General features: G+C 39.9%; 1 protein-coding gene across 1 annotated transcript in view; it reads left to right on the top strand.

Moving 5' to 3' along the window:
• ryr2b (ryanodine receptor 2b (cardiac)) overlaps positions 1–26,977 on the top strand; it is an 86,636-nt gene extending 59,659 nt beyond the window's left edge. Inside the window, exons 79-106 of the mRNA XM_080288036.1 lie at positions 564–694; positions 1,472–1,523; positions 1,888–1,938; positions 5,184–5,283; positions 5,645–5,724; positions 6,507–6,583; positions 6,743–6,816; positions 7,047–7,127; positions 7,337–7,425; positions 7,685–7,813; positions 8,162–8,266; positions 8,520–8,601; positions 8,688–9,964; positions 10,134–10,195; positions 10,668–10,809; positions 10,961–11,047; positions 11,288–11,500; positions 11,655–11,785; positions 13,121–13,163; positions 15,958–16,094; positions 16,906–16,966; positions 17,310–17,456; positions 17,670–17,804; positions 18,733–18,889; positions 19,017–19,081; positions 22,267–22,367; positions 24,341–24,392; positions 26,441–26,977. Of these exons, the coding sequence (XP_080144162.1) occupies positions 564–694; positions 1,472–1,523; positions 1,888–1,938; positions 5,184–5,283; positions 5,645–5,724; positions 6,507–6,583; positions 6,743–6,816; positions 7,047–7,127; positions 7,337–7,425; positions 7,685–7,813; positions 8,162–8,266; positions 8,520–8,601; positions 8,688–9,964; positions 10,134–10,195; positions 10,668–10,809; positions 10,961–11,047; positions 11,288–11,500; positions 11,655–11,785; positions 13,121–13,163; positions 15,958–16,094; positions 16,906–16,966; positions 17,310–17,456; positions 17,670–17,804; positions 18,733–18,889; positions 19,017–19,081; positions 22,267–22,367; positions 24,341–24,392; positions 26,441–26,536 (3,957 nt within the window). The 3' untranslated portion in view covers positions 26,537–26,977. The remainder of the gene's footprint in view (positions 1–563; positions 695–1,471; positions 1,524–1,887; positions 1,939–5,183; positions 5,284–5,644; positions 5,725–6,506; positions 6,584–6,742; positions 6,817–7,046; positions 7,128–7,336; positions 7,426–7,684; positions 7,814–8,161; positions 8,267–8,519; positions 8,602–8,687; positions 9,965–10,133; positions 10,196–10,667; positions 10,810–10,960; positions 11,048–11,287; positions 11,501–11,654; positions 11,786–13,120; positions 13,164–15,957; positions 16,095–16,905; positions 16,967–17,309; positions 17,457–17,669; positions 17,805–18,732; positions 18,890–19,016; positions 19,082–22,266; positions 22,368–24,340; positions 24,393–26,440) is intronic.
• The last annotated feature ends 824 nt before the right edge of the window (positions 26,978–27,801 follow it).

Genomic DNA, 27,801 nt, shown 5'->3' with positions numbered 1-27,801 from the left:
ACAATCTGCTAGCAATGGGTCTGGGGGATGCTCAAACAGAGATTGTTATGGGGTTCAGTGCCTCTAAAAACTGAACTTTTCGTGTGCATATAATTAGATATATTCTTCTTGGCATATGATGTTAGTACAGTACCTTCTGTTTTGCCAACAAAACACGTATCGTGTAAAACAAACATTTTTTGCTCAAAATCAGCTTAAGACTGTGAGGAATTTCAGGCTGCACAAAAATCCCACCTACACTGTTGTACTGAATCGAAATTAAACACTAATACTATTGTACAATATTTTTACACTCACTAAACTGCCCACTTTCTGGCATAAAAAGTAGGTGGGATGTGACATTGTGCACTCATTATTGTGTTGCCATCTTATTATCACTTTAAACATTTGTTTTATTAAAAAAAAATGTAATCCATTAAGACCTTTTGCTTTCATATGTCTTTTTAGTAGAATTTCCAAATAAATAACAAAGCAGCCAGGTGTAAACCTCAGTCTGCTGTGCACAGCCAGGCTGTGAGATTAAGAGATGTTAGTTCCTTTATTCTTTTATTTCTGGCTTGCAGAAGAGGGGAGTAATGGAACTGTATGTAGGTGGAAGAGGGGAAGAAAAGGATGTGAAGGAAGGTGCCAAACCAATCGATCCTCTCCTACAACTCATTACACTCTTCAGTCGAAGCGCCCTGACAGAAAGCAGGTGTGTGTGCTTATCATAAAAGAATCACTTGCAATAACATTTCCAGTCAGCACAACTATTATTAGTCAAACTCATCAGCCAGAAAGCCAACATTGAATTGACCAGAAGCATGATATTTTTGTCCAACATCTGTGGCCACTGATCTCTGAAAGCTTGGAATGTGGAATATGTTTCTGCTTTTTCCAGGGCTTTAATTTTTGCATAAATGTGTTCTGCTTGATGTTGCAAATAATGTGTATCTTTTACATCAATACATTTTAAGCTGCAGTTTCAGTGGAATATTCAAAGCATATATTTTTTGCCACAGATGTTGTGAATGGGGGGAAAAAAGCTTTCTTGTTGCAAGCAGTGGTTAAAATTCTTGTTGAAAAGTAACTGAAATAAGTATTCCTATAATGTCATAAATGCTCTTTTTCTTAATGGGTGATCTTATCCACCAGTACAATTAAGATATATTTCTGATATTCCTGCAGAAACTCATAACATGAACATAAATGAACACTTTGGCATCATGTCTTTGCAAAAAACCTTGGTGGAGGAGCATTCCCATTTGTAAAGTCACTGCAGAGATTTAATCAGATTAGTTAGTATCCAGGTGTTGTCTGTTAAGGTCAATAAACATGTTCAATGCCACTGGGTAGACTTGGGCATTAACTGTGTCCGCATAAGGTGTTTAAAGGTAGTAGTGCCTTCAACAGTGTAAGGGGTTTTGAATGAACTTGAACTTGTGCATACTTTGATACACACTAATGTCTCATTTGTTTCCTTTGTTCACAGTAAGGATGGAATTGACCGTCTCTATAAGCCCTACGCTGCTATTATGGCCAAGGTAATAGAACACTCATTAGTAGTGTCCAAATCTCTGTTCATGCCTTGAAGTCCTTTACAAAAGCATGCAGTGTAACTGCCTGTAACGTTACATATATGACATTGTACTATCATAGTATTTTGAATTTTCTTCTTGAACAACATTCGCCAGCTCCTAAAATTATAGCAATAAATTAGAGAGAAACAAAATGCACAATGTGGCTTTTAATTACTTTCATTCTTTTGTTTTTTGGTGAATAGCGCATGCAACACACATCAAAGCAAGGTGCTGTGAATTTATGAACTAGGTGTTTCTTTTGTATCCACTTACTTGTATTTTCTACATCTTTTCACATCACCACCCTGCTTTGTGTTTGCTTTTCAAGAGTTGTAGCAGAGAGGGCGAAGAGAAAGAGCAGGAGGTGGAAAGCTTTGAAGTAAGCGACTTGTGTTTAATATTCCTTGCTTAGAATTTTTGTTAGAGGCTTAACTTGTTAGTGTTAGGTGTCGGCTGTGTGCAGACAGGAATAGGACCCAAGGTGCAGACTCCGGAGACAGAACTTAAACCAAAACAGCTTTAATGCTGAACTCAAACATAACATAACTGGGGAAAAAGGTCAAAAATAAACTAACACCGGCGGATTGACAAAACACACAGCAAAATAAACGGTAGATCGCGACACAGACACAGAGAAACACAGGGCTTAAATACACAGAGGGAGCAATCAGGGAATGGGTAACAGGAGGGAAACACAGCTGGGGCAAATCAGGCCTAACGAGACAAGGGGAAGCAAAACCAGACACATTAACATCAGACATGGACTTTCAAAGTAAAACAGGAAACACATAACACAGACTGAACAAAGACACAGACTCATATGCAGGCACTACAAAGGGAACAGAGACGTGGGAACAGGGCAGACACAAACACTGACTGAACACGGGGATATAGGAACTTAGGATACACATAGACGCGAACTAGACAAGGGGATGCAGGTGATAGGGGAGACAGAGCAACTAAAGAAGACAGAGACATAAACCATAAGACAGAACTTAAAGAAACCAAAAACTAGACAGTATAAATAATATCGTAAACTCAAAAACCCTGGGTCGACGACCCAGGCATCCTAACAGTACCCCCCCCTTAAGGGCTGGCTTCCAGACAGCCCAAACCAAAACATCAAAATAAAAAAAAAAACAAAAACAACCCAACCAGGGTGGGCGGCAGGGGAAACAGGATGGAGGGCTCGAAACAAATGAAACACATTGAGCCAAAAACAAAAAAAAGTGCAAACACTGGAGCCCGGAAAGCAACAGAACAAAAAACAGGCTCATGACAGGCGCAGGCAGCCAGGAAAAACAGTTCACAAAAAGTTCAGGGGGCCGGCCCAGAGGCTGACAGCACAATAGTCCAAACCCGGGCAGTTCAGGGGGGCGGCCCGGAGGCTGACGGCCCAAGAGCCCAGAAAACAGTTCAGGAGGCCGGCCAGGCGGGAGGCACCGGTGGCGACGGAGCAGATCAGGAGGCCGGCCGGGCGGGAGGCACCGACGGCGACCGAGCAGATCAGGAGGCCGGCCGGGCGGGAGGCACCGACGGCGACGTAGTTCAGGGGGCAGTCCATGACAGCAATGACGTCCAGTCATCGGCCGGACAGGACGTGCAGGCCGGACAGGACGAGCAGGACGAGCAGGCCGGACAGGACGAGCAGGAACAGACAGCATGGAGACCTCAGGAGCAGACGAAGCTGAACACTTGGAGGCCGGACCAGGCGGAGCTGCAGAGGCCGGACCAGGCGGAGCTGCAGCGGCCGGACCAGACGGAGCTGCAGACTCGGAGGCCGGACCAGGCGGTGGAGCCGGTGGTGGCTGAACGGCCCCCTCGGACCCTCCAGCGGAGACAGGAGGCTGAAGCGGTTCCTCGGACCCTCCAGCGGAGACAGGAGGCTGAAGCGGTTCCTCGGGCCCTCCAGCGGAGACAGGAGGCTGAAGCGGCTCCTCGGGCCCTCCAGCGGAGACAGGAGGCTGAAGCGGCTCCTCGGGCCCTCCAGCGGAGACAGGAGGCTGAAGCGGCTCCTCGGGCCCTCCAGCGGAGACAGGTGGCTGAACGGGCCCCTCGGGCCCTCCAGCGGAAACAGGTGGCTGAACTGGCCTCTCGGATCCTCCAGCAGGAAGAGACGGCTGAAGCGGTTCCTCGGAGCTTCCAGCGGAAACAGGTGGCCGAACGGGCCCCTCGGAGCCTCCAGCAGAGACAGGTGGCTGAACGGGCCCCCCCTCGGACCCTCCAGCGGCGACAGGAGGCTGAACGGGCCCTTCGGATCCTCCAGCAGGAAGAGACGGCTGAAGCGATTCCTCGGACCCTCCAGCGGAGACAGACGGCTGAACGGGCCCCTCGGACCCTCCAGCAGAGACAGACGGCTGTGCAGCTAAGTGACCCCGTGGCTGAGCAGCTGATGCAAAAAACATAGCCCCAGAATAAATAGTCCCATGGCCCGAAGAAAAAGAAAAAGTGTCCTTTTTGCTCACCACAGCCGGTTGTTTTGACATCCCGGGGTCCAGCTGTGGGGTGACACGCCGGTGGTGCGGCCGCCGCTTCCTCCTCGGTGATGGCTCCAATGGGCCGGGCAACTCCAAGTCCGGTGGGCTGGGCAGCACATCTTTCTCCGAGTTGGGTAGGTGAGCGGTAGCAACAGGGGGATGCAGATCAAGCTCATTAAGGAAAAACTCCTGTATGAGTGGGTGAAGTGAGTCCAAAAGCCAGGGGAGACCAGAAACCAGTCGCTGTAGCCGGTTCGCTACAGCACGCTGAAATTCCTCCCCAGAATGATTCAGCCACAGGTCACATAATTTATCCACTGAATAAATTATATCCTCCCTGAGCTCTTCAGACGGGGCGAGTGCTGCTGGGTCCATGTTCTGGTCGCGATCTTCTGTTAGGTGTGGCTGTGTGCAGACAGGAATAGGACCCAAGGTGCAGACTCCGGAGACAGAACTTAAACCAAAACAGCTTTAATGCTGAACTCAAACATAACATAACTGGGGGAAAAAGGTCAAAAATAAACTAACACCGGCGGATTGACAAAACACACAGCAAAATAAACGGTAGATCGCGACACGGACACAGAGAAACACAGGGCTTAAATACACAGAGGGAGCAATCAGGGAATGGGTAACAGGAGGGAAACACAGCTGGGGCAAATCAGGCCTAACGAGACAAGGGGAAGCAAAACCAGACACATTAACATCAGACATGGACTTTCAAAGTAAAACAGGAAACACATAACACAGACTGAACAAAGACACAGACTCATATGCAGGCACTACAAAGGGAACAGAGACGTGGGAACAGGGCAGACACAAACACTGACTGAACACGGGGATATAGGAACTTAGGATACACATAGACGCGAACTAGACAAGGGGATGCAGGTGATAGGGGAGACAGAGCAACTAAAGAAGACAGAGACCTAAGCCATAAGACAGAACTTAAAGAAACCAAAAACTAGACAGTATAAATAATATCGTAAACTCAAAAACCCTGGGTCGACGACCCAGGCATCCTAACAGTTAGTTTTTACAATTTCTATTGTGAACAGTGTTATAGATTATTAATAGTCAACATTATGTTAAATTCAATTTGATAAAATGGTGTATAAAAACATGAATTATCTTTTCATTGCCTCAGGAGAAGGAGATGGAGAAACAGAAGTTGCTGTACCAGCAAGCCAGGTTACATTGTCGTGGAGCTTCTGAGATGGTCCTGCAAACTATCAGCGCCAGCAAAGGTAGGAAAGACATTCAAATATTAGAAAATATTTTAATGTAATAGAAAAATATATTAAAATCATAGAAATTTAAATATTAAGATTAATCTTTTGCTTTCTAATTTATTATGTTGTTGCTTTAGATGTGCCAGCAGTAAGTCAGAGTATTTGTGTTAGCTGAATACTCGGCAAAGATTCCCACATGCAGGGAACTGAGAAAGTAATCTTTTTCTTTCTGATTGATTTAGTGCTCATTTTCTTGAGACTGACGTGAAGAGAGTAGATGCTTAGTGTGTTTCACTCCTTTCTTCAAATGTGCATCATGCAGTGTTATTCTTTGGAGTCAGTACCATGCTTTTTCTTTTCTTTTGATTAATTTCAGGTGCCATAGGCTCCATGATTGCCCCTACACTGAAGTTAGGCATTGCTATTCTCAATGGAGGAAATGCCACTGTTCAGCAGGTACAGTAATTTCATTGCTTTCCCCCTGAAACTATTTACATGGGTTTTTTTTTTCTTGGCATTCACAAAATAGATCTGATATATACCTTCTGTGACATTCGCTATTTCTTCATTTTAAATAGGAGTTCAGGTTTTTATATAATAAAACAAATGATTACCATGGATTGAATAACTTAGGGAAGAAACTGTTTTATCAAAGATCTCAGTTTAAAGTAAACGAGTATCTAATGATACACCAGTCAGCCAAAACACTGTGACCTGTTGGTCCTCTGTGTCTGCCCTGCTGGATGTGTGATCTCTGATGGTGCCTTTTAATATGTGACCAGAAGGCAACAGATCCTGCAAGTTGTATGCATTCCCAGTGCTGACCATGGGCACCTTGAAAGCCTTTCCATTTCAGAGATCTAATCATGGTGATTTGGTTCCTGACAAGCTGGGGCAGGCCTTTACATCTACATACTTCTCCTGCATCCACCAATATGAACTATGAGTGTTTACCCGAGCTTACATTATACATATATATCTGTGAGTGGTCCTAATTTTTTTGCCTGTTTGTGCAAATTAAAATGATTTTTTTTGGTCTCACTGCAGGACGTTAAATGGGTCTACAATAATGTTTAAACTAAGTGCCCTCGTGTCATTATTTGTCCTTATTAGAACATAGCCTTTTCAAATTTTGTCATCTTACTGCAGCAATGCTCACAGTAATAAATCTAATTATCCCTGTTTCAAATCAGATCGTCCATTTATCAGACCTTGTCTTTGATGCTTTTGTCTGATAGAAAATGCTGGATTATCTAAAAGAGAAGCGAGATGTGGGCTTCTTTCAGAGCATGGCTGGGCTCATGCAGTCATGCAGGTGAGTAAATGTAGAAAAATTAGATATCAAGTCAAATGTTATAAAGGCTGGCAGGTTTCAAATACTGATTGATTTAATTTAAAATAAAAAAGGCAAGAGTACAAGTGCTTTACTTGTGCTCTTTTTCTGTGTGGTTGTGCCTGCTTTTCTTCTGTTCAGTGTTTTGGATCTGAATGCTTTTGAGAGGCAGAACAAAGCAGAGGGATTAGGCATGGCCACGGACGAGAGCTCAGGTACTGTATTCAAATAGGCAAAAAAAAATCTATTACTATTAATCCATGTCACAGCAGAAGAGCCAGCTGTGAGATCGATGGCCTTGAACATACTCTGAATTTACAGTCAAAAGTGGCCTAATTTTCTGTTCTCTTCATTCTTTGAACATTCTCTTACTCGGTTTATGAACCTTAGACCTCTGCTTTTTTTTTTTTTTTCCCTCACCTTTTTCTGTCCATCTTTTTCCCAGGAGAAAAGGTGATGCCTGACAAAGACCTAACCTGTGACCTGTTCCGTTTCCTTCAGCTGCTCTGTGAAGGACACAACTCAGGTTAATTGCTTTCTGCTGTATCCAGTTACATTCTGTCAAAGAGTTCACAAAAATATATTGATATATTGAAGAAACATAGATGGAAATTACTGTAGTTTAACAGCAACTTATAACAGCTGTGTACTACATATATATTGTCCAATCCTAATGTATGCAAAGCTCACTTTTAACAATTTGTCCACTTTAATAATATTTTGCTTATGTGTTAGATTTCCAGAATTACTTGAGAACACAAACAGGCAACAACACCACTGTCAACATCATTATATCCACTGTAGACTATTTACTAAGGATACAGGTAGGCACGCTGTGATGAGTTTTCATTTGTAATGCTGTGTATTGGTGTTTCATTTAAGGCACATTTGTGGAGCCTAATGTTTTAGTGATTGATTGATTTAATTTCAAGTAGATGTGTCCAAAGATAAGGCAAAGTTAAATTAGCTGGAGTGCAATAGTAGAATTGGATTTGTTCTTTGTCTTTTTCAATAGTTTTGTCTCTAAAAGAACGTTTTAGTTGTGCTCATGAAATACAAACATTTTCCTCTGCTACACTGTAGGAGTCCATCAGTGACTTCTACTGGTACTACTCAGGTAAGGATGCGATTGATGCACAAGGTCAACACAACTTCTCCAAGGCCATTGAAGTGGCCAAACAGGTCTTCAACACTCTCACTGAGTACATACAGGTAAGTCTGTTTCCATTACATTCCATAGTGATTTTATTGCCCAGCTCTGTAGCCTTCATTAAACTTGAACTTGTTCCACAATGTAGTCTTTAAAATGTTTAATTAAGGATCCCAGCAGTCTGTTAATTTGGGGTTGTATATTTCAAATTCTTGTCATGCTGCAGAATTAATTTAGGACCAATCAAACTGCTTCGTAATAGCACTCTGTGATGGGTAAGATGTAAAGTGTCTAAATCTAGACACTCTACATAAATCCACAAGCCGGGGGCTTCTGCAAAGAGCTGTCTATTTCTCTATAAGTTCACTTTGCTTTTACTAGCAGCTCATATTATCAGAGTGTGCATGCAGGGTCCGTGTACTGGGAACCAGCAGAGTCTAGCTCATAGCCGTCTTTGGGACGCTGTTGTGGGATTCCTCCATGTCTTTGCGCACCTGCAGATGAAGCTCTCTCAGGTACAGTGTATTAATCCACTCACAGTGACCATGCATGTTTCCATTTAAAATTCAGAAGACATAAAATTGACAATGCTCTAGGTGATCATGTACTGCAGGGTTTCTACCCCCGCAGTCATCATTTTTAGTTCAGATTTATTTTTAATATAAAACTGTCCTCTGATAATGTGCCCACTCGTGCACAGTGTAATATGTGAAATCAGTAGTACAACTTATGAAAATTTAACTATGAATATATTTTCTGCACATACAGGATTCAAGGCAAATAGAGCTTCTAAAGGAGCTCATGGATTTACAGAAAGATATGGTTGTGTTTTTGCTTTCCATGTTAGAAGGTAAATATCTTCTGTTGTTTTGCAGTTTGTGATAGTAATAAGTTACCATTTATCATTAAGTAAGGACATTCCTGTGCCTCATGCAGGTAATGTTGTCAATGGAACTACTGGAAAGCAAATGGTGGATATGTTGGTGGAATCGTCAGGCAATGTGGAAATGATTCTCAAGTTTTTTGACATGTTCCTCAAACTTAAAGACCTCACCTCCTCAGAAGCCTTCAGAGAACATGATCCTGATCGTCAGGGAAGCATATCCAGGAAGGACTTCCAGAAAGCCATGGAAAACTGCAAGCATCTCTCGCAGGCTGAGATCCACTTCTTGCTTTCATGCATGGAGACTAATGATGGTGAAATTGTGAACTATGAGGCCTTTGTGGATCGCTTCCATGAGCCAGCAAAAGACATTGGCTTCAGCATCACCGTTCTCCTCACCAACTTGTCAGAACACATGCCCAACGATTCAAGACTAAAGACATTCTTGGAACTGGCAGAAAGTGTTTTGACTTACTTTCAGCCCAGTCTAGGACGCATAGAGGTCCTCGGCAGTGGGAAGCGCTTCGAACGCGTCTACTTTGAGATCAGCGAATATAGCCGTACACAGTGGGAGAAGCCACAGGTTAAGGAGTCGAAGAGGCAGTTCATTTTTGATGTTGTCAACGAGGGTGCAGAGAGAGAGAAAATGGAAATGTTTGTCAATTTCTGTGAGGACACCATTTTTGAGATGCAGCTTGCAGCTCAGATATCTGGCTCTAACACCGGAGAAAGAAATACTGGGAAACAAGTCGAGGATAAACGACGCCTGGGCAATCAGGGAATGTTTTTCATGATTCATTGGTGGCTATTTCTCTCAACTCTACTTTCTCTGACAAACCTAAAGACACTGATGAAGATGACCCTGAAGGATATCCTCATGTCGGCTGCTCTATTCGTCCGATTCATTTGTATGGCTCAGGTACGGTCCATTTATGTTTTATTTCACAGCATCTTATACGTGCTGTATATTGCTTTTGTGAGTGGTGGGCTCATAGAGGGAGCCAAAAGGATTAGGATATCTGACTTGCTTGGCGGTATCCTTGAACCAACTCTTGATGAGGTCACAGAGGTGCCAAGTGGTGTGGATCAGCCGAGGAGGTACTCTGCCAGTTTTTCGTCCCACAGAGAATTGAGGGAGATTGGGCAGATGGGAGCTGTGACCTCCCCCAGAGAGGTGGATGTACTGTCAAGCATTTTTGGCCTCAAACTAAAGAAAGAGGAAGGTCGATACAAACTTGTAGCACAAGACCTCACTGCCAGTCTGGATGACCTGTTCAGCACAAGTTCCAGGACCAGTGCTTCCTCTGATTTTGAGAAGCATCAGATAACGGTATGAAAATTACATTCAGAATGTTTTATTTAATGTTCGTGGCTCAGTACATTTTATTTTTCCCAAGGTTTTTCATCTGTGTGGACTTGTCCTAAGCTTCATTGATTTGTAATACTTTGATACTGTTTGAGCTTCATATTAAACTTTGATTCTTAATGAATTTTACAAGCAGCAAATTAAGGATCACACAACCACAGAGGATAAAAATGAAGACACAAAAATGAACACAGAGTGAGTCTCTTGCATGCTTTCTTATTTGGTTCTCAAAGAGGGATTTTCTTTAACTTCTCAATAACACTTTAAGTGTTACAGTCGCTAAAATGTGTGTTTAAAACCAATAAAAAATATTTTGCTAAATGACAGGCTGCTCCTTCTGGCTGCTCCCTTAACTCTCAAGGGGTTACAACAACAGATGGACCTGCATGTTTTATTTGATTTGATTCCCTGAGGCTGAATTTGTGTGTCCCTCTGGTCTAAAATCTTGGGTCTTATGCAAACATGCTGACCACTACACTGTTGAGCCACTGCCATTCAAATATAAAAACCACTGACTTTTCATGTGGGCTTAAAGCAAAGGTTAAGATCACATTTAACATCAAAAGTTTGAAATCTTCACAGGCAAAATTCTGCTTTCATCATCCCAGATATTGGTCAAAGTAAGGTTGTTTGACTTTCCCTCTGTTTGCGTATGGATTATTTGCAGAGAGAAGTCTGAGAAGAAAATTGGAAATGAGAAAGCAAAGGCAAGGGGGAGAGCCAAGAGATTCTCAAATAAGTTAAAAGAACCACAGAGCCAACAATCTGCCCTTTGGGAGACAATTGGCACTCATAACAAGAGCCTGCTGGTAATATGCACACACAGAGACACACATGGCTGTGAATGTATGAGTACAATGTAGATAAGGATGCATCCTTACACCCACGTCAGTTTTCCTCCACAGTCACATAAATATAAAGGCCACACACCTCAGATTTTTTTCTGTTTCTTTTTTCCAGAACTATTTTGCAAGGAACTTTTATAATCTGCGCTTGCTGGCTCTTTTTATCACCTTTGCAATCAATTTCGTCCTTCTGTTCTACAAGGTGGGAATGTGCTAATGAGACAAGTATTTTGTGCTGTTGTGTGTTTTGTCCATATTTTTTTTGCCCATTATTTGCTACTTCATGCTGTGAAGCCCAGGGAGTCAAACTGGGTAGTCTCGGTCGATGCTTTACTTTAACAACATTGAATTTCTTATATTAAAAAAGATGGTTTTTAATATTTTGTCAAAAAAAGTCAACTTTGTCTTAAGTATTATATATTTGGTCTACTGTCTACCCAAGGTAACACCGTTTCCTACCCTGAAAGAAGAGGAAGGAATGACCACATCTGTTTACGGTGAAGAACTGAACTCTGATGCTGACAACAACAGCGAGGGCATAGTGTATTTTGTACTTGAAGAAAACAGTGGATACATGGAGCCCTCTCTCAATTTCCTGGCTGTAGCACACACAATCATCTCCTTCTGTTGTATTATTGGTTATTACTGCCTCAAGGTATACCAGTTTAAGAACTTCTTTCACTTTATATAATCACTTTTTACCTGTCAAGAGCCATGAAGTAAATTATTAACTTGAATGTTTTGCTAGTGTATTACTGGTGTACTTATTCAAAGAATATAGTGACTATTGTAGTGCATTTGATTGAAAGGTACCATTAGTAATCTTCAAACGTGAGAAGGAAGTGGCACGAAGGCTGGAGTTTGATGGACTCTATGTGACAAAACAGCCTCCTGAGGAAGACATCAAAGGCCAATGGGACCGACTGGCAATTAACACCCCGTATGTTCATGACTTGTGTTTTAATATCATTTTTATTCATAAAGTAATGGAAAAATCAAATAACAGCCTGTTTTGTACTTCAAATCTAAGAAACCTGCTACTGACACCTAGTACTTGCTGGACTTTTCATTACGTAGGCTTGACTGACTTGGCTTTAAGCCAAATATCAAATCAGCCAATCACATGGCAACAGCCATGAGGACATGATCAATACGACTTGGTGAATTTCAAACTGAGCACCAGAATGAGGGACAAAGGTGATTTAAGTGGCATTGTTTTTGGTGGACTAGTCTGAGTATTTCAGAAAACTGCTAATCTACTGGGATTTTCCAACTGGGGTTTACAGAGAAAAGGGCAAATATCCAGTGAGCGACAGATCTTTGGGTGAAAATGCCATGTTGATGTCTAAGGTCAGGGGAATATGCCCACACTGCTTTGAGCTGATAGGAAGGCAACAATAACTCAAATAACTACTCAGTATCATGTCTGAAAGCACAATATGTCAAACCTTGAAGCAGATGGGCTAGAGTAGCAGACCACACTGGGTGACACTTTTATCAGCTAAAAACAGGAAACTGAGGATACAATAAACAGAGAGGCTCACCAAATTAGACGATAGGAGATTGGAAATATGTCGGCCGGTGCGATGAGTCTTGATTTCTGCTGCTAGATCTGAATGGTGGGGTCAGAATTTGGTGTAAACAACATAAAAGCATAGCTGCATCCGACCTTGTATCAAGGGTTCTGGTTGCTGATGGTGTAATGCTGTGACTGTAATTTTGCTGGCACCCTTTGGGGCCCTTATTATCAACATTATAATTTCCACACCACAGCCTACCTTAGTGTTGTTGTTGACCATATCTATCCCTTTATGACCACAGTGTGCCCATCTTCTGATGGCTGCTTCCAGCTCGATAATGTACAATGTCACAAAGTTAACATCTCCAGCTGGTGTCTTGAACATGACAATGAGTTCACTGTACTCAAATGGCCTCCATGGTCACCAAATGCCAATCCAATAGGATACCTCTGGGATATGGTGGAATGAAAGATTTGCATCATGCATGTGCAGCTGACAAATCTGTAGGAACTGCATGACCCTGTGCTGTCAATATAGTCCACAATCTCTAGGGAATGTTTCCAGCACCTGTAAATTAAAGCAGTTCTGAAGGCAGAATAGGGCCTAACATGTTTCTAGCAAGGTGTAACTAATGAGGTGGCTGGTGAGTGTATACATATTGAAGTGGCAGGCTGAAATTTTTCACTCAATGTTGCTTCAGTAAATGTTACAGTTTCCTCCCATATGAATGAGTCTCTTACTCTTTATGTTTTCAGATCATTTCCAAGCAATTACTGGGATAAATTTGTGAAGAGAAAGGTAAGGTCTGGTCTAAAAGTGCTTATGCATTTATATAATTATGTGCATATTCCATGTAGTTACATTGCATTAAGAAACATAATGACATTTACCGTTTCATCACAGGTGTCATTATTTCCCTGTAAAATACCAAAATGATTTTCTTGCCTCAATAGACAGTGCAACACCTTCAGCCTTCTCATTGATTATGTCTCTGTAGTTTAAAAAAGGAGATCATTGTCATTGTCTGCTTTAAGAAAGCCCTTTTTGGTCTTTCCCCCCCAATTTAGGAACACTTAATGTGACTCATAGAAATTCAACTTGTAATGCACTGGTAGGAAAGCTACTGGGGGCTTTACTAAGGGTTTGGGATTACCTCCTTTGGGATTAAAATAACTACTTTTGAGATTTACTAAAGAGACACATACACATTACTTTCTTGGCTGGCCTTAGGATTTTCCCTTTCTGAGTGCAGAATTTAGGGAGGACAGTATCTAAATCAATCATCCAAATGTGATTTACTAAGGTTTGCAGGTACTTACCCTGAATGACCAGTGTCCCATATTTTTCTGGTGCTTCTGCTTTTTCTTTTTTTGGTAGCGGAGCAGAACTGAATGTAGAGTGTAAGGAGGAGGAGAAGGATTAGTTGCCTAGTTCAAGAGGCCTGCAAGCCATAGATGTATTATCAGCAGCAAAGTCGAGTTTTATAGCGAGTATTTCATTTTGCTGTGTTTGGTTTTTAGTCACATTTATACACAGAAATATTATTGAAAACCTATCTTTGCTCAAAAGTATCCACACGGATCTCTGCAGCACTACCATCAGATCTCAAACATGTTAGACTTGTGTCTAAGTCTTAATGTTGTTAAGGTGTCAATGAATGCAGATCAACATTTTGAATACAGTATTTGTTTTTTGTACAGGCAGATTAGAGTCAGATGGCTTTATTTGATTTGAGTAAATGCCTGTAGCACGCAGGAAAAAAGACCCCACACATTCATGCATGTGCGGCAGTAACAGTAATTTCAATAGAAACAGATGTGTACACTTCATTAATGTACTGTGTTATTTTGGCGCTGCTAATTTGCTCCACTCTTATTGGCACATTCTTGCGATTGCAGCCTCACTTTATGCGGATGACTTATTAAATCTGGCCTTGTGTGCTGCATCAAACTACATTCACTGATCATTTTATCAGGGGAAGCAGTTATTTAAATATTTAAAGTCTTCAGTGTTTGGAACATGCTGCTGTTCCCCTCTCATTTGAAGTGATTTGTTAGGAACAGTGTTAGCAACAACTTTATTTCACTGTATCACTTGTGCTTTACACTTGAATGAGTATAGGTTTGCCATTTTGTTTTGGTGATATGGTTTCATAGACACATCCAGCTAGTATTTATGGTAGTACTCATCAGCTTCTGAAGGGATATTTGGAAGTATTGATTTTATTTCACAGCAGTACTGTATATTGCATTTTCCTGGCAGTGTATATTTGAACAAAAAAATAGATATGATGGGTTCTCACAGCGACTGCTGTGGCTCTCGGGTTTTGTTAAGTTGTAGTTTAATGTTTGGATTTCTGTTAGGCATTACTGATATTCTAATACTTATTCGCTTGGGTCTTGGTTTCATATCATGGTTTCAATATCATCCTATTAGGTTAAACTTAGTGGCTTAGTTCTTCTGATTCTTGTTTGACATTCCTGAGTTCTGGTTCTTGTCATGAGTTCTGTGCTGTTCTAGTGTTACTGCTGTTTTTGATTTGTGTTTTATTTGGTTTTGAGTTTATCCTTTGAGGGTTGTGTGCTAGTTTTGCTTCCTGTCTGTCTTCCCCTGACTCCCTGATTGTTTTCACTCTTCTCTCGGGAGTAGTCAGTCTTCTGTGTATATACAGCATAGAAATGTGTTCCATTTTGTCCTTGTTGAGTCGTTCTCTGTCTGCTACTCTCAGTGAGCTCCTTGTAATTTTTGTTTACCTATTGAAGTATGCATTTTTGGACTATGTAGTCTGCTACTAAAGCTTGCTTTTTGTTAAATTGTTCTGCACTGCAATGTGGCCCTTGCCTATACACTGCAAGTTTTATGATAGGCACCTGGTTGTAAGGCGTAATTAATAATTTATTAAGTAATTTTTGCACAAACACCTTCATTTAAAGAAGAAAATGTCAGGACTGGAAAGTAGTGTTTTGACTTTGAATTTCATTAAAGCACTTTGACTTTGGTTTTGGCTTTTTGCCACTTCATGGACAGTTGGTCTACATAAAATACACCTGGCACTCCCACATTGCATTTAATACCCTTGATTGCATCATTTTAAGAACTTGCAGTAAAATAGATGGTTAGAAGGTCTGTGATATTGCTTGCCAGACTTCAGAGTGCCTGGGTTTGTAATGGCAAATGGGCTTTATAATAAAGCTTGGCTCTTATTTTAATAGATTCAGTCACATAAAGTTGAAACTCATGTATTTGTCATGAGCCTAAGTCAATATTTTTAAACCAAGATGCAACGCCTGTGCATTCTATCAGGAAGGTAAATGGTAAAGTCTGCATCAACACAAATGTGTTGATTACTTTAAAACCAGTGTTTGTGCCAGTCATTCACACAACTGTCCAAACAAGCAAAACTAAACAAAAACACCCCCAAAACATTTGCAACACAAGTGTCTGACAATCTTTGTTTCGTTACACTTAGACTATGCAGAATTCAGTATTACTCCAAATACCATTTATCATTGTCTTGTGTAATTCATGTGACGATACACTGAAGAACACATTGCTTGCGTCACGATGCAAACATGTCTTCTTCCCTGTTCAGGTGATGGATAAGTACGGTGACTTTTATGGCTGCGAGAAGATAAGTGAACTCCTAGGTCTGGACAAGGCTGCTTTAGACCTTAATTCTGAAACAAAAACAAAGAAGAGGCTCAAGAGAGATGCTGCCTGGAGTGCTCTGTGAGTAGAGTTTGCAATTGTGCATTCTTAAAAAGATTCATGGGAAACATCTGAGGTCCAATGTGTCATTTATGTAGCTCTGCGTGTAATTTCAGACAAAATTATGGTGTAGTTTTTCGTTATTTATGACATTGCTATAGAAAGGTTTAATGCATGCAAGAACACAGTCTCATTTTCTATATTGTATATGCATTTTAATAAATACAAATAATTCTTTCCTGACAGGCCTCCATAATATGGATTAGGTAGGCAGCTGTACACAAAGAAGCTTGCAGTGATCGCAATAATGCAGCTACTTATCTGGAGGATAGCTAGTATACAGGCTGTCTGGGAATGACATAGAAAAATTTAAATATGAAATCGATACAGCCCATTTTCTAATGCATTTTACTGTGGAAGTGAATTGGACTACAAAATGGGTCTCTGGTGAAATACATTAACAGTCTGGGTTTATTTACTGTTATGTTTGGCTCTTGTGTGGGCCTTGTTAGTAAAATAACATTTCAGGCAAATGATTATTAATAGCCCGTGGCATTTTTAATAATGGTTCTGCGAACATTGTGTGCGTGTGTGTCTGTGTGTATATGTTATGTAACAGGTAAAAAAAGGTCCTAGAACATTATGCTGTACTTGAGGAAGAACATAATATTCTAAGAAAAAGCCCCATAACTGAGACTGTGTTTTTAAAAATATAAAAACACAGTAGGTCAAGGCTCTGATCTAAATCACTAACATTTTGACCTTGTTTAATTGTTCTTGTTATTGTCTATCAATTATTTTTTTTATTAATTAATCATATATTTTTTTTCAGATGCAACTCCATTGACATGAAGTATCAGGTCTGGAAACTAGGTGTAGTTTTCACTGACAATGTAAGTTGGATTGCATCTAATAGTTTATGACTTTTGCTCAGTTTGGTTATAAGCCAAAGAAAAGGTGTTACAGCCTGCAATTTATGTTAACTATTTGGTTAATGTTACCAGGCAGTGGTTGTAAAACGTATCCGATATTTTATGGCCTATTCCTCTTTTGTTAATCTGTCATTCTACCACGCTACGATTTGTTTTGATAAAATTGGGCGTACAGCAGAGGAGGAGATGTTAATATCCTTTTTATTCGACTTATCTAAAATACACATTTGTCTCTTTATCTGTCCTTGTAATCTATATTGGTTGTGTTTCTTATGTTTGGTTGTGCTCGTGTGTGCACTTACAGTCCTTCTTGTACTTGGCATGGTACATGACCATGTCGTTTCTGGGACATTATAACAACTTCTTCTTTGCTGCCCACCTTTTGGATATCGCTATGGGTTTCAAGACACTTCGTACCATCCTCTCCTCTGTCACACATAATGGCAAACAGGTGTGTGTTTGTGCATTTGCATATCTGCGTGGATCTGTCTTTAATTCTCTCTCCATCAGTTTCCATGTGTGTTCATGGGTGCAGCTACAATGCATCCGATGTTTGCTTTCACCTTGTGAGGTTATATTGAGTTGTGTATTAAAGAAGAAGTAGTGTATTAAAGCCCGTCTGCCTCTGTCTGTCATTTTCTAATTATGTATGTGTGCTTGTCAGTTGATCCTTACCGTGGGCCTCTTGGCTGTTGTGGTGTACCTCTACACCGTTGTAGCCTTCAACTTCTTCAGAAAGTTCTACAACAAAAGTGATGACAAGGACATCCAAGACATGAAGTGCAATGACATGCTTACTGTGAGTTTAATGTGCATATTGACACACACTCTCCCTCCACATATATCTGCCTCTTATCACCGTCGCTATCTTTTTGTGCTTATCTTTATAATGCAAACACAGCCACCCACCTCCTTTTCTACCTGCACAGTGAGAGAGGTAGAGGAAGGTTCTGACAGGGATCCCTATTGTTCAAATGAAAACAGCCTCATGTCTTATTCCATCAAGTTTTTTTTTCTATAAAATGATGGACACTTTGAGAGAAAACAGCCCCCGAAGCCTCAGCACAGCCCTTTGTTTGGCCACTCAAAATATTAACACCCCACTGCCTGCTCTATTCTAATATGGACTCCACTGTCACTCACATATGCAGGCGGATGGGAAGTAAAAGCATTTGAATGAAGCCCTGTTAATATAGGAGGTGAGGGATATTACGGTAAACCCTCAGTCTCACTCACCGTGCTGTTGTATCAATCGCTCTACAGTCATTGCCGTACCATTTTAAAGACGAGTACAATGAAAGCGTATGAATCCAAAGCAGAAGACTTGTATGGAAAAATCTTTGATATTTTGATTTTGTTCAAATTCCTTGCGGAAAATATTGTCCTTGGCAGTTAAAGCACAGTGTAGCCCTTGCTAGACAACTTGAATGTTAATCTGTCTTGCCTTATACTCCCCGAAGGGGAATACATGTCTGAGAAGATTGATGAGAAACAAAACTTGCACTATTGTTTAAAAATGTAGAAGTAATGGCAGTTTAATATTTTTTCTCCCCAATAGCAACAAACATGAATAGAGGGATGAAAATGCAGAGAATAAATTCTTTATTGAGCTTCAATATTAACAAGTATTCTTCAATATTTCACACCACTAGCAAAGTTAAAGGGAGGAATAAATTGAGGGAGAAGTGCTCTGATCCTCATACAGAATATTTATTTATTTATTTTAGTGTTACATGTTCCACATGTATGTGGGAGTGCGTGCAGGCGGTGGAATTGGCGATGAGATCGAGGATCCTGCTGGAGATGAGTTTGAGGTGGAACGGATTGTCTTTGATATTACGTTTTTCTTCTTTGTCATTGTCATCCTCCTGGCCATTATCCAGGGTAAGACACACACACGCACACAAACACACACACACGGTGAATTTGTTTTGCAACTTAAAATTAACTGGAAATAAAGAATTTATCATGCATCAACATGTACTGAAAAAGCTCATGATGTTGCTCTTAGGCTTGATAATTGATGCCTTTGGAGAGCTTCGTGACCAACAGGAACAGGTGAAGGAGGATATGGAGGTGAGATTTGACACTTTGTCTCACACATTCACAGTATATTTCTATTGGTGATAGCCCTGTTATTAAAAAAAACCCCACTTGTTATTAATATACGCATTATATTGCAGTAAGCAACCACAATTTCTTTTGTTTGTTTCCATATTTTGAGCAAAATCAATTTCCAACAATACATAATCCAGCATTGTGAGATATAAATGTCCTATAAAAGCTTTATATTGTCCTTTGCACCATGTTTATGTAGCAGCAGCTTCTGTGGCTAAGTTTGATACCAGGGTTTGGTACTATGAAGCGATTTCAACATGCCTAGAGTGTCTTTCTTTTACCTGGATTCACTTACCTTAACACCAGCAATCAGAATAAGTGGTCACACAAAGCTGGTTATTAACTCAGGTTTCCTCTCTTTGTGGCACTGGCAGCATCTCAAAAACATAGATGGATAAGTATTCTGGCAGCAGAGTTCCTGGTTTTTGGAAATGAGGATAAAGCAATAATATGGAAAAAATATCAAGAGGTTAAGCAAATAATACTGACGAAACATGACAGCTTCTGCACACAAAGCAGTGTGTGTGAGAGGAAAAGTGCTGCACAGTTGTTTAGTATTAGAAGTGCTGCATGAATGTGTGTATGCTTTTGGTGCTTTGGACAGGAAGACTGTAAAAGATCTAGTATATTAACAAAGTCTAGCCTATTTGAAGCCAGAAAGGAAAGTGGGGAAAAATGCCAACTGTGTAAGTTGACAGACTTATCAGTTTAATAGCTCTACAATTAGGACAAGTAATCTAGTATTTAATTTTTTTGTTTTACTTTTTGTTCTTTCAGCTGCATCCTTTAATGGTCTCAGAATAATGAATGTATATATATATATATATATATATATATATATATATATATATATATATATATATATATATATATATATATATCAGAATTCAAATGTAGACTTTAGCATAAGGTTAAAACATACAAATCATGTTTTAAAGCATATAAAACAATATAGTAATATAATATTTATGAAACACAAAGGCTTCAGATGTTGCTGAAAAACTTTAGACCATCCTACTATCTGTGCATAGAAGTCTGAGAGATCAAGGATCCCTCAGGCCTCAAATCAGTTGTTTTCTGAAGACTCGATTGGTCAGTAGGTGGTGAAACAGCATTTCATAGTACAGAAAACTCTGGTTAATCCTGAAGTTACCTGGATAAGATGAAATCCTGTTTCATAGTACAGACTTCAGCTGTAACTTAAGTATGTGGGAGCAAACAAACTGCACACATACACACATACAATTACATAAAGGAAGTACATTCAGTTATGGGGCTTGTTTCACAGGAAACAAATGTACCATTAGCACTAATGAGAGGGTACCATTATCTCTTTCTCTTGAATGATTAGTGACTTGTCAGCACAGAAACTCTAGTCTGACAAAAACAAATTGTTGATTAAAAAATAATAAAGTATTCATAAAATATGCATTTGTTGTTTTCAGTCTTTCAGTCTTGTTTCTCTCATGTTTGAATGCTCATGTGCCCATACATAGAAGCTAGAAGGAGTAGAAAAACAAATGGAAATGCACTGTTTGTTATTTAAAGAATAGTTATTTGTTAGGGTTATTTTGCTGAACCCAGTGAACCAGGGAGCCAGGCTAAAACCCTCACTGGTATATCTATAAGGCTTTAACAAACCGTGAGAATCAGAACCTAAAAAAAGACATAAAGTTAGAAAGACAGTCTGACACTAGAAGGAAGCAAAAAAGCCCAAAGGTGCAGGAGAGGCAGCCAAGTAATCGAAAACTAGACCTTTGATTACCAGACTGAGGAAACAGGGTAGTACACTTAGTCTGACAAAACTGGTGAGCTACTGTCTGAAAAGGGTGTACTCATATAGTTGTTATTGTCATTAACATTTAAGTCAGCATCTGCCATTCCACATTAACAGAGAAAACAATAACAACATAAAATATAGTAAAGAGCTGTGGTTCAGCTGACTGCAAAACATTCAGAAGAAATTCAAGCAAAAATAAAATATTTTACAGATTGCTGAAGGCTGAATAGAGCAGATGCAAGCTGGGGCTGTGAAACTGTTAAAAATAGCGATACATTGTGTTAATTCGGTATAGGCTTGTGACAGTTTTTCCGACATCTTCGTCTAATGTGTTCTTGCTTTCTACTGTATATGTTATATTTGTCATTGTGTCACAAAATAAAAAACAGTGTCACAGATTTTACACCTGCTTTTCCAGATGTTGTATTATAGGGGTATTAAGCTCTGCTGCTCTCAGCAATGATAAATCAGGTTGAGCTCCATTCCACCATTATTTGCCATAAATAGAAATGACCTAAAATGCATTAAACTCAAAACACACATTTCGTTATTGCTTCTTTTCAATCACTGTCACAGCACAAACAGGTTCTTTGGTTTTCCCAAAGCATCTTTCTTTTTTTTTTTAAACACTTTGTCTTTGTGACATTCAAACCCCCAAACAAGCCAAAAATTGGTATGTGTCGATGATTGGGTCCCCTGACACAAATGAAACAATATAGTGTACGCATTTAAGTAACGAGAGGACTGCTATTATATATCAAGAAAGCCACTGGCTTAGCAGATGGCAGAACACAGAAGACCTTACTCATCAGGCCAGGACTCTGCTGTCTGTTTACACCTAAAGACTGGTGACCGCTTTTTCAGTTACAAGGATGTACACATCCTGGACAGGGAGGAACGCATGGTTTGAGTGGGGAGTCAAGGAGGGCATTTATGTGAAAACCCTAAGACTACATCTTCTAATGCTGTGATTGCGACCATTTCCCAACTCTTTGTGTGTTCAGCTGCTCATGGCTCATTTGAGTTTTAATCATTATACAACTGTCCTCTTTACAAGGCTGGGAAAGCTACGGTCAGATGATCAGAATCAACTTTCAGTATCCCCGAAGTGTTGCACAGTGGCTTGCAAAAGGAATATTAGGTTTCTCTTCTTACTTGTATTTTCCTTATGTGGGTGTCCTCTCAGTGCATTTGTTTAAGAAAAAAAAGGTGTCAGATTGTTGTGCTAGCAGGCTAAATACCACATTTGAATCACAGAGCACTAAAACAACGGGCTTCTGGTCTTTCTAATTTAGTCTGGGGAACATCATGTTTGTCCAAATCTGTTTCATGAACCATTGCATTTTACTTTCTCTTCCTGCAGACCAAATGTTTTATATGTGGAATGGGAAGTGAATACTTTGATACGGTTCCTCATGGCTTTGAGACTCACACGCTTCAGGAGCACAACCTGGCCAACTATCTGTGAGTTCATCAAAGCGCTGGTTTTATGCCTGGGTTTGATATCAACTCGACCTAATTTTAGAAATATTAAAACTAAGTTCTTACGCATTGGTCATGTTTACATTTGTAAGTTTTATGCATGCTTTGTCACCACTGAACAGTTATAAAATGCAAACATTATAAATCTAATTAACACACTTGGCTGTGTATCTGTATGTCTCCATAAATCATTGCTATAAGTTCATCTCCTTTCTCAAGTTTAGCTCTCAGTATAAAACTTTGTTTACCACAGCTTGCAATTCAGATTCAAACCATTGTCTTTAAGTTCTATTTTTCACTTATACTCAATGGCCACTTTGTTAGGTATACCTGTTCAACTGCTTGTTAATGCAAATAACTAATCAGCCAATGACATTCCAGCAACTCAGTGAATTTGGGCACGCAGACATGGTCGCAATGACTTGCTGAAGGTAAAACTGAGCATCGCAATGGAGAAAAAAGATGATTTTCAGTAAATTATTTTCTGGTTCTGCCGTTAGAGCCAGACAGGCTGGCCTGGGTTTTCCACACAACCACACAGATGGCATGATCAGAATTTGGCATTAACAGCATTAGATACGTATACATCCTACCTCATAACAATGTATCAGGCTGGTGATGGTGGTGTTGTAATGGTATGAGCAATATTTTCTTAGTATCATCTGAACATAATTTAAACATCCCAGCCTATTTGAGTTTTGTTGACCACAGCCATCCCTTTATAACCACAGTGTACATTTTCTGATGGCTGATTAGAGCAAGTTCATGCACCATGTCACACATTTCAAATAATCTCAGACAGGTTTCCTCACTGTAGCTCCACAGTCCCCATATCTCCATTAGAGTACCAATGAGATGTGGTGGAAGAGGAGATTTGAATTACTAATGTACAGCTGAAAAATCTGCAGCAACAGATTAGACCAACATTTCTGAGGATTGTTTCCAGCACCTTGTTAAACCCATGCCATGAAAAAGGCAAAAAGGATTCAACCTGGTGCTAGCAAAATATATGTAATAAAGTGGTCTGTGAGTGTCTCTGTGCTTTGTTAATCATTTTATTGTGATATGTGTAATGACAGTCCAGTAAGAATCAAAACACCTCCTAACCTAAAAATACATGCATTTGACCAAACTCTGTATCCACCAAGAACACAGTTTATCTGTATATTATAAGACACCTATGTAAAGCTGTATGTATTACATTAAGAAAGCCATAGTCATTTACATACACAGACTGCTAATTGAAATGCTCAAGAGTACCACAATAAGTACAATAGGATGAAACGCTAATAAAAATAAGAAAATGTGTGTAATAGAAGGTATTAAAGGCAGAAAACAATAACCCCACTCAAGCTTATTAAGTTGTCATGGTTAGAAAATGATTATCATTTTGTCTTTTTCACTGCTTTTCAGCATAACATGAAGGAACCTTTTCTGCTAGAAGTAAAAATGGTTACTTTGAAGGTGTCATTGCATTGTACATTGTTGCCATGTCAATAATTGCCTGTGGCAAGCGCTTTTGAGACTGATTAGTATGGATCTAGCAGGATGTGTTTGCATCCCCTGATTGATGGACTCTTCTTTGCTCATGAATATGTATGTACAGTCGTGCCTCATTTGACATTTTTGGCTCACCTGATAAAGGTCTATAGGCTGTAGCATCATTACTCATAATTTAATAAACCAAAGGATCATTAGATTTCATTATTTCTTGCTTGTCAATCATCAAATAATTGCAAGTATTAAAGGTAATTTTAACCTGATTGTCAGGTTGACATTGCTGGTTATATTTCTGCATTTGAAATCCAATTTACATTCGTAATCATCATAATCCTTCTACTTGACTACTACATGAACAGCTTGTTAATTTAAGTTTTCACAGAACCAAATGAAATCATTGGTGGTTTGAAAGATTTGAAACTTGTTGCATAACTCCCCCTTCTGTGTCTTTGCAGATTTTTTCTGATGTACCTTATTAACAAGGATGAGACGGAACACACGGGGCAGGTATAATTGTCGTCTTTTTATAGCATGATCAAACCAAAGAACTAGATGTGCACTTTTAAATTTCCTAAACAATTACACTATTTTGACAAGATCAAATCCCAAAGTATAGCTTTCCAAAAATACTCCCTTCGTGTCTCAGTGACCTGTTATTTCACACATTTACCATGATAATGACAGAGCTGTGGTGTAACCTTTTCAACTAGGACAGAATATGCATTCACACTGTCTCTCAAAAGCCTTATCACTCCTGGCACGCATATTTTATAACAATATACATGCTAGATATTGCCATTATGAATACATCTCCACTTAAGCACAAAACATTGTGCAATTAGTGGCATGTTTTAAAAAGGTAAATCTTTACAGTTTCATGGCACAATTGCTCACAGTCAAAGAAAACTACATTGATTTAATCCACCTGAAACATTTTGAACTTGGGGCATTTCAAATCAAATGGGTTCTGGGACTTATTCCTAGATATACTGGGTATATTCTTTCAGCATATTGTTCTTCTCAGATATTGCTTGAAAGAGGAGCTGCTTGGTGGAAAAATATTTCTTTCTCGTAGGCTATGTCCTCTAAGAGCTGTCACTATTGATTAGAAATCCTGGCACATGCGCAGTCTTGAAGATTTTCTTTTACACCCTTGTTTTCCACACCGACCCCTTTAGCACTGTCTCTACCATGCACATGACTTTCAGCCTTGCTCTGATTTTCTTCATCTACTTGTCTGCTAAAGAATGCAAGTGGAAACTTCTTGCTCCCAATGGCCATTACAGTCACCTAGTCAAAAAAAGTGAAAGGTTTTAGACTTGTCTGCGCACATAACAAAATAAACACTCCAGGATGCCAGTAGTCTTGCATCCTAATGTGCGCTAGATTTTACCATAAAAGACGAACTTTCTTCTTGTTACCTATTCAGCCATTTTCCTGAGTGTGCACATGAACTTAACAACCATGAAATCAAAGCTTACCCCAGCCAGGGTGAAAGTACTTAAAATGGAGAAACTAGTAGTCATCCTGGTGGCCCCAGAATGTGAAAACATGGTTCTTAATCATGATGCAGCTGCTGGTAGAGGAGCTGTGGCAGCTTTGGCATAAAGATGAAGTGTTGCAGCTGGACCATACAATCCTCCATTCCCCAGTGATAACCAAGGGTTATGCATGGCCCCTGAACGGGAATGCCTGGTCCCCCAATCCCCTTGTGGTATGTACTATTTAAGGAGCAGAAGCTCCTACAGCCTGTTGTACAGTTGAACAGGCTACATTTCAGTCCCAGTACATGGAAAACTCCCTAATAACCTTACCTCATGCCCTCTCTCTCATTGAGTCACAAAGGCTTCAAAGAGAGGTTTTTTTTTCCACATCCTTTGTTTTAGGGCTTTTAGATATGAGTCATGTGACTCAAACCTGTCACGTTTCCATGGATTACTGACATGCACATGATTGAGGCAGTAAGTGAGGAAATGAATCTTTATTTGACAGCAATCTATAGGCTTATCTGATAAGTTAACAAAGTGTTTATGTTTTATTTTTTAGTTTAATCAATTCAATTACATAATATGTCTTCAGGACCATCTATATCCATCTAGTCATTAAAAACCCAGGTGTTAAATGATCTAGTAAAACTCCCATTGGAGCTGATAGCTGAAATGTCTCTTAAGGTAATTTCTCTTAAGATAGCACTTCTCCTCCCCTGACTTCTGCACACAAAAAAAATGTGTTCCTCAATTTCACCATCTTGCGCTACTAACAAGGAAGATGAGAGCGTGCCTACTTTACATCCATGGGCACAAAGGCAGAAGAAAATGTCGAGGAATTCCCCCAAGTAAGGTGATAAACCCAACAGTGACAGCTCTTACTGTACATGGCTGTCTGTGCTCATAGATGGAGCATGTATCTATTTCTCTGGCATGGTACAAGCAAACATAAAAGAAATGGAGCCTGCTAACTTCATTTTATTTTTCTAATTAGCTCACTGTCAAAGAATGTGTTCATGATGAAATTAATGACTTTTTGATAAATTGCTACTCTGTTGACCTTGCCAGGAATCTTATGTGTGGAAAATGTACCAGGAGCGTTGCTGGGAATTCTTTCCTGTGGGAGACTGTTTCCGTAAGCAATATGAGGATCAACTGGTATGAAATAACCTGAGAGGTCTAAAGCCTCCCTAGTGTCACAAGACAAAATCTGTCTCGATTTATGCCTTTGGAGTTGCTAATTTGCCTTCAGTTCTCTGTGTGTTTCTATAGTATTAATTTTAGATTTTGGCATTTTCTTTCTCTCACAATCAAGTATTTCATTTATTTTACAAAATTAATTGGAACCAAAAGATTGAGAACCACTTGTTTATGTTCTCATACAACATTAGTGTGTGATGCATGTATTAGCAGTCCTGTGGGAGGAAGCTATTCATTTGAGTGGTTTGTTAAGACTGCAGCAGCATCTGTAGTAATAAGGCTTTTTCTGTTTCATAAATCATTATCTGTCACAGTCAAAGCTGGCAATCGAAATTCAGTTTGAGGCATTTTTTTTCTTGCTGGATGTGTGTCATGTTTTCTAAATAAATGGATTTGTTTTTCTAATCAGAGCCTCCCATTCCTTCCTCCTGTGACATCCATATAAACACTCTCCCTCTGGCATTTGCTCTTTTTACTCTCCTCTGTTTCTTGTGGCTCTCTTGTCTTGTCTGTTGTGCTCATCTCTCCAGGATCCTTACCCTTCGCTCTTTGCTGTTCCCCCCTCCCGCGTTCCTTCTGTTCCCCTGCAATTCCTTGTATCGAGCTCTTTCCCACCATCATTGTCAGCTGTGGTGTAGCACGCTAGCAGATCTCTCGCCATTCAGGTCAAAACAATATTTCTGATACCCGTCTCTGATGGCCGAAAAGTCCTGAGGGAGTTCGTGGGTATAACTCAATGACTAAAAGAGTGTGCTGAGTTTTGTTAAACTGTTAAATCATGCTGAGGTTAACAACAGGATGACAGGAGTTGGAGTGCCACCTACAGATATTGTCCTCATTATGCAAAGGTCACACTGAGTCGAACAGATGTACTGCTGCTATGGATTCTGGCTGTTTTTGAGTCATGACCATGGCACAGTTTTGTTCAAATATTGTGAAAAAGGTGGGAAACTTGTGCTGTTTGTGTCAAAAAATAGTAGCAAGTACTCAATATTTATTTATTTATAATTTAATTCATTAATTAGTTTTAATTTGTTAAAAAAAACAACAGTTGCAAATGGTTTCTTTTCTAAACACATATACATTTTTCTGTCTCGAAGCACTTTTAACCTAACATTTACACACTCAGGCCCCAATGCGTTGAGGACAACTTAAGGTTCAGTAGCTTGCTCAATGATACTTCAACATGTAACTTGGAAGAGCCAGGGATTAAAGCAAAGGGATAAATG

This window comes from Astatotilapia calliptera, chromosome 13 (genome assembly GCF_964374335.1).
Source record: "Astatotilapia calliptera chromosome 13, fAstCal68.1, whole genome shotgun sequence".
Classification (NCBI taxonomy): Eukaryota; Metazoa; Chordata; class Actinopteri; order Cichliformes; family Cichlidae; genus Astatotilapia; species Astatotilapia calliptera.
Note: the sequence above shows the minus strand (reverse complement) of the source record. Positions and strands in the feature narration are given on the sequence as shown.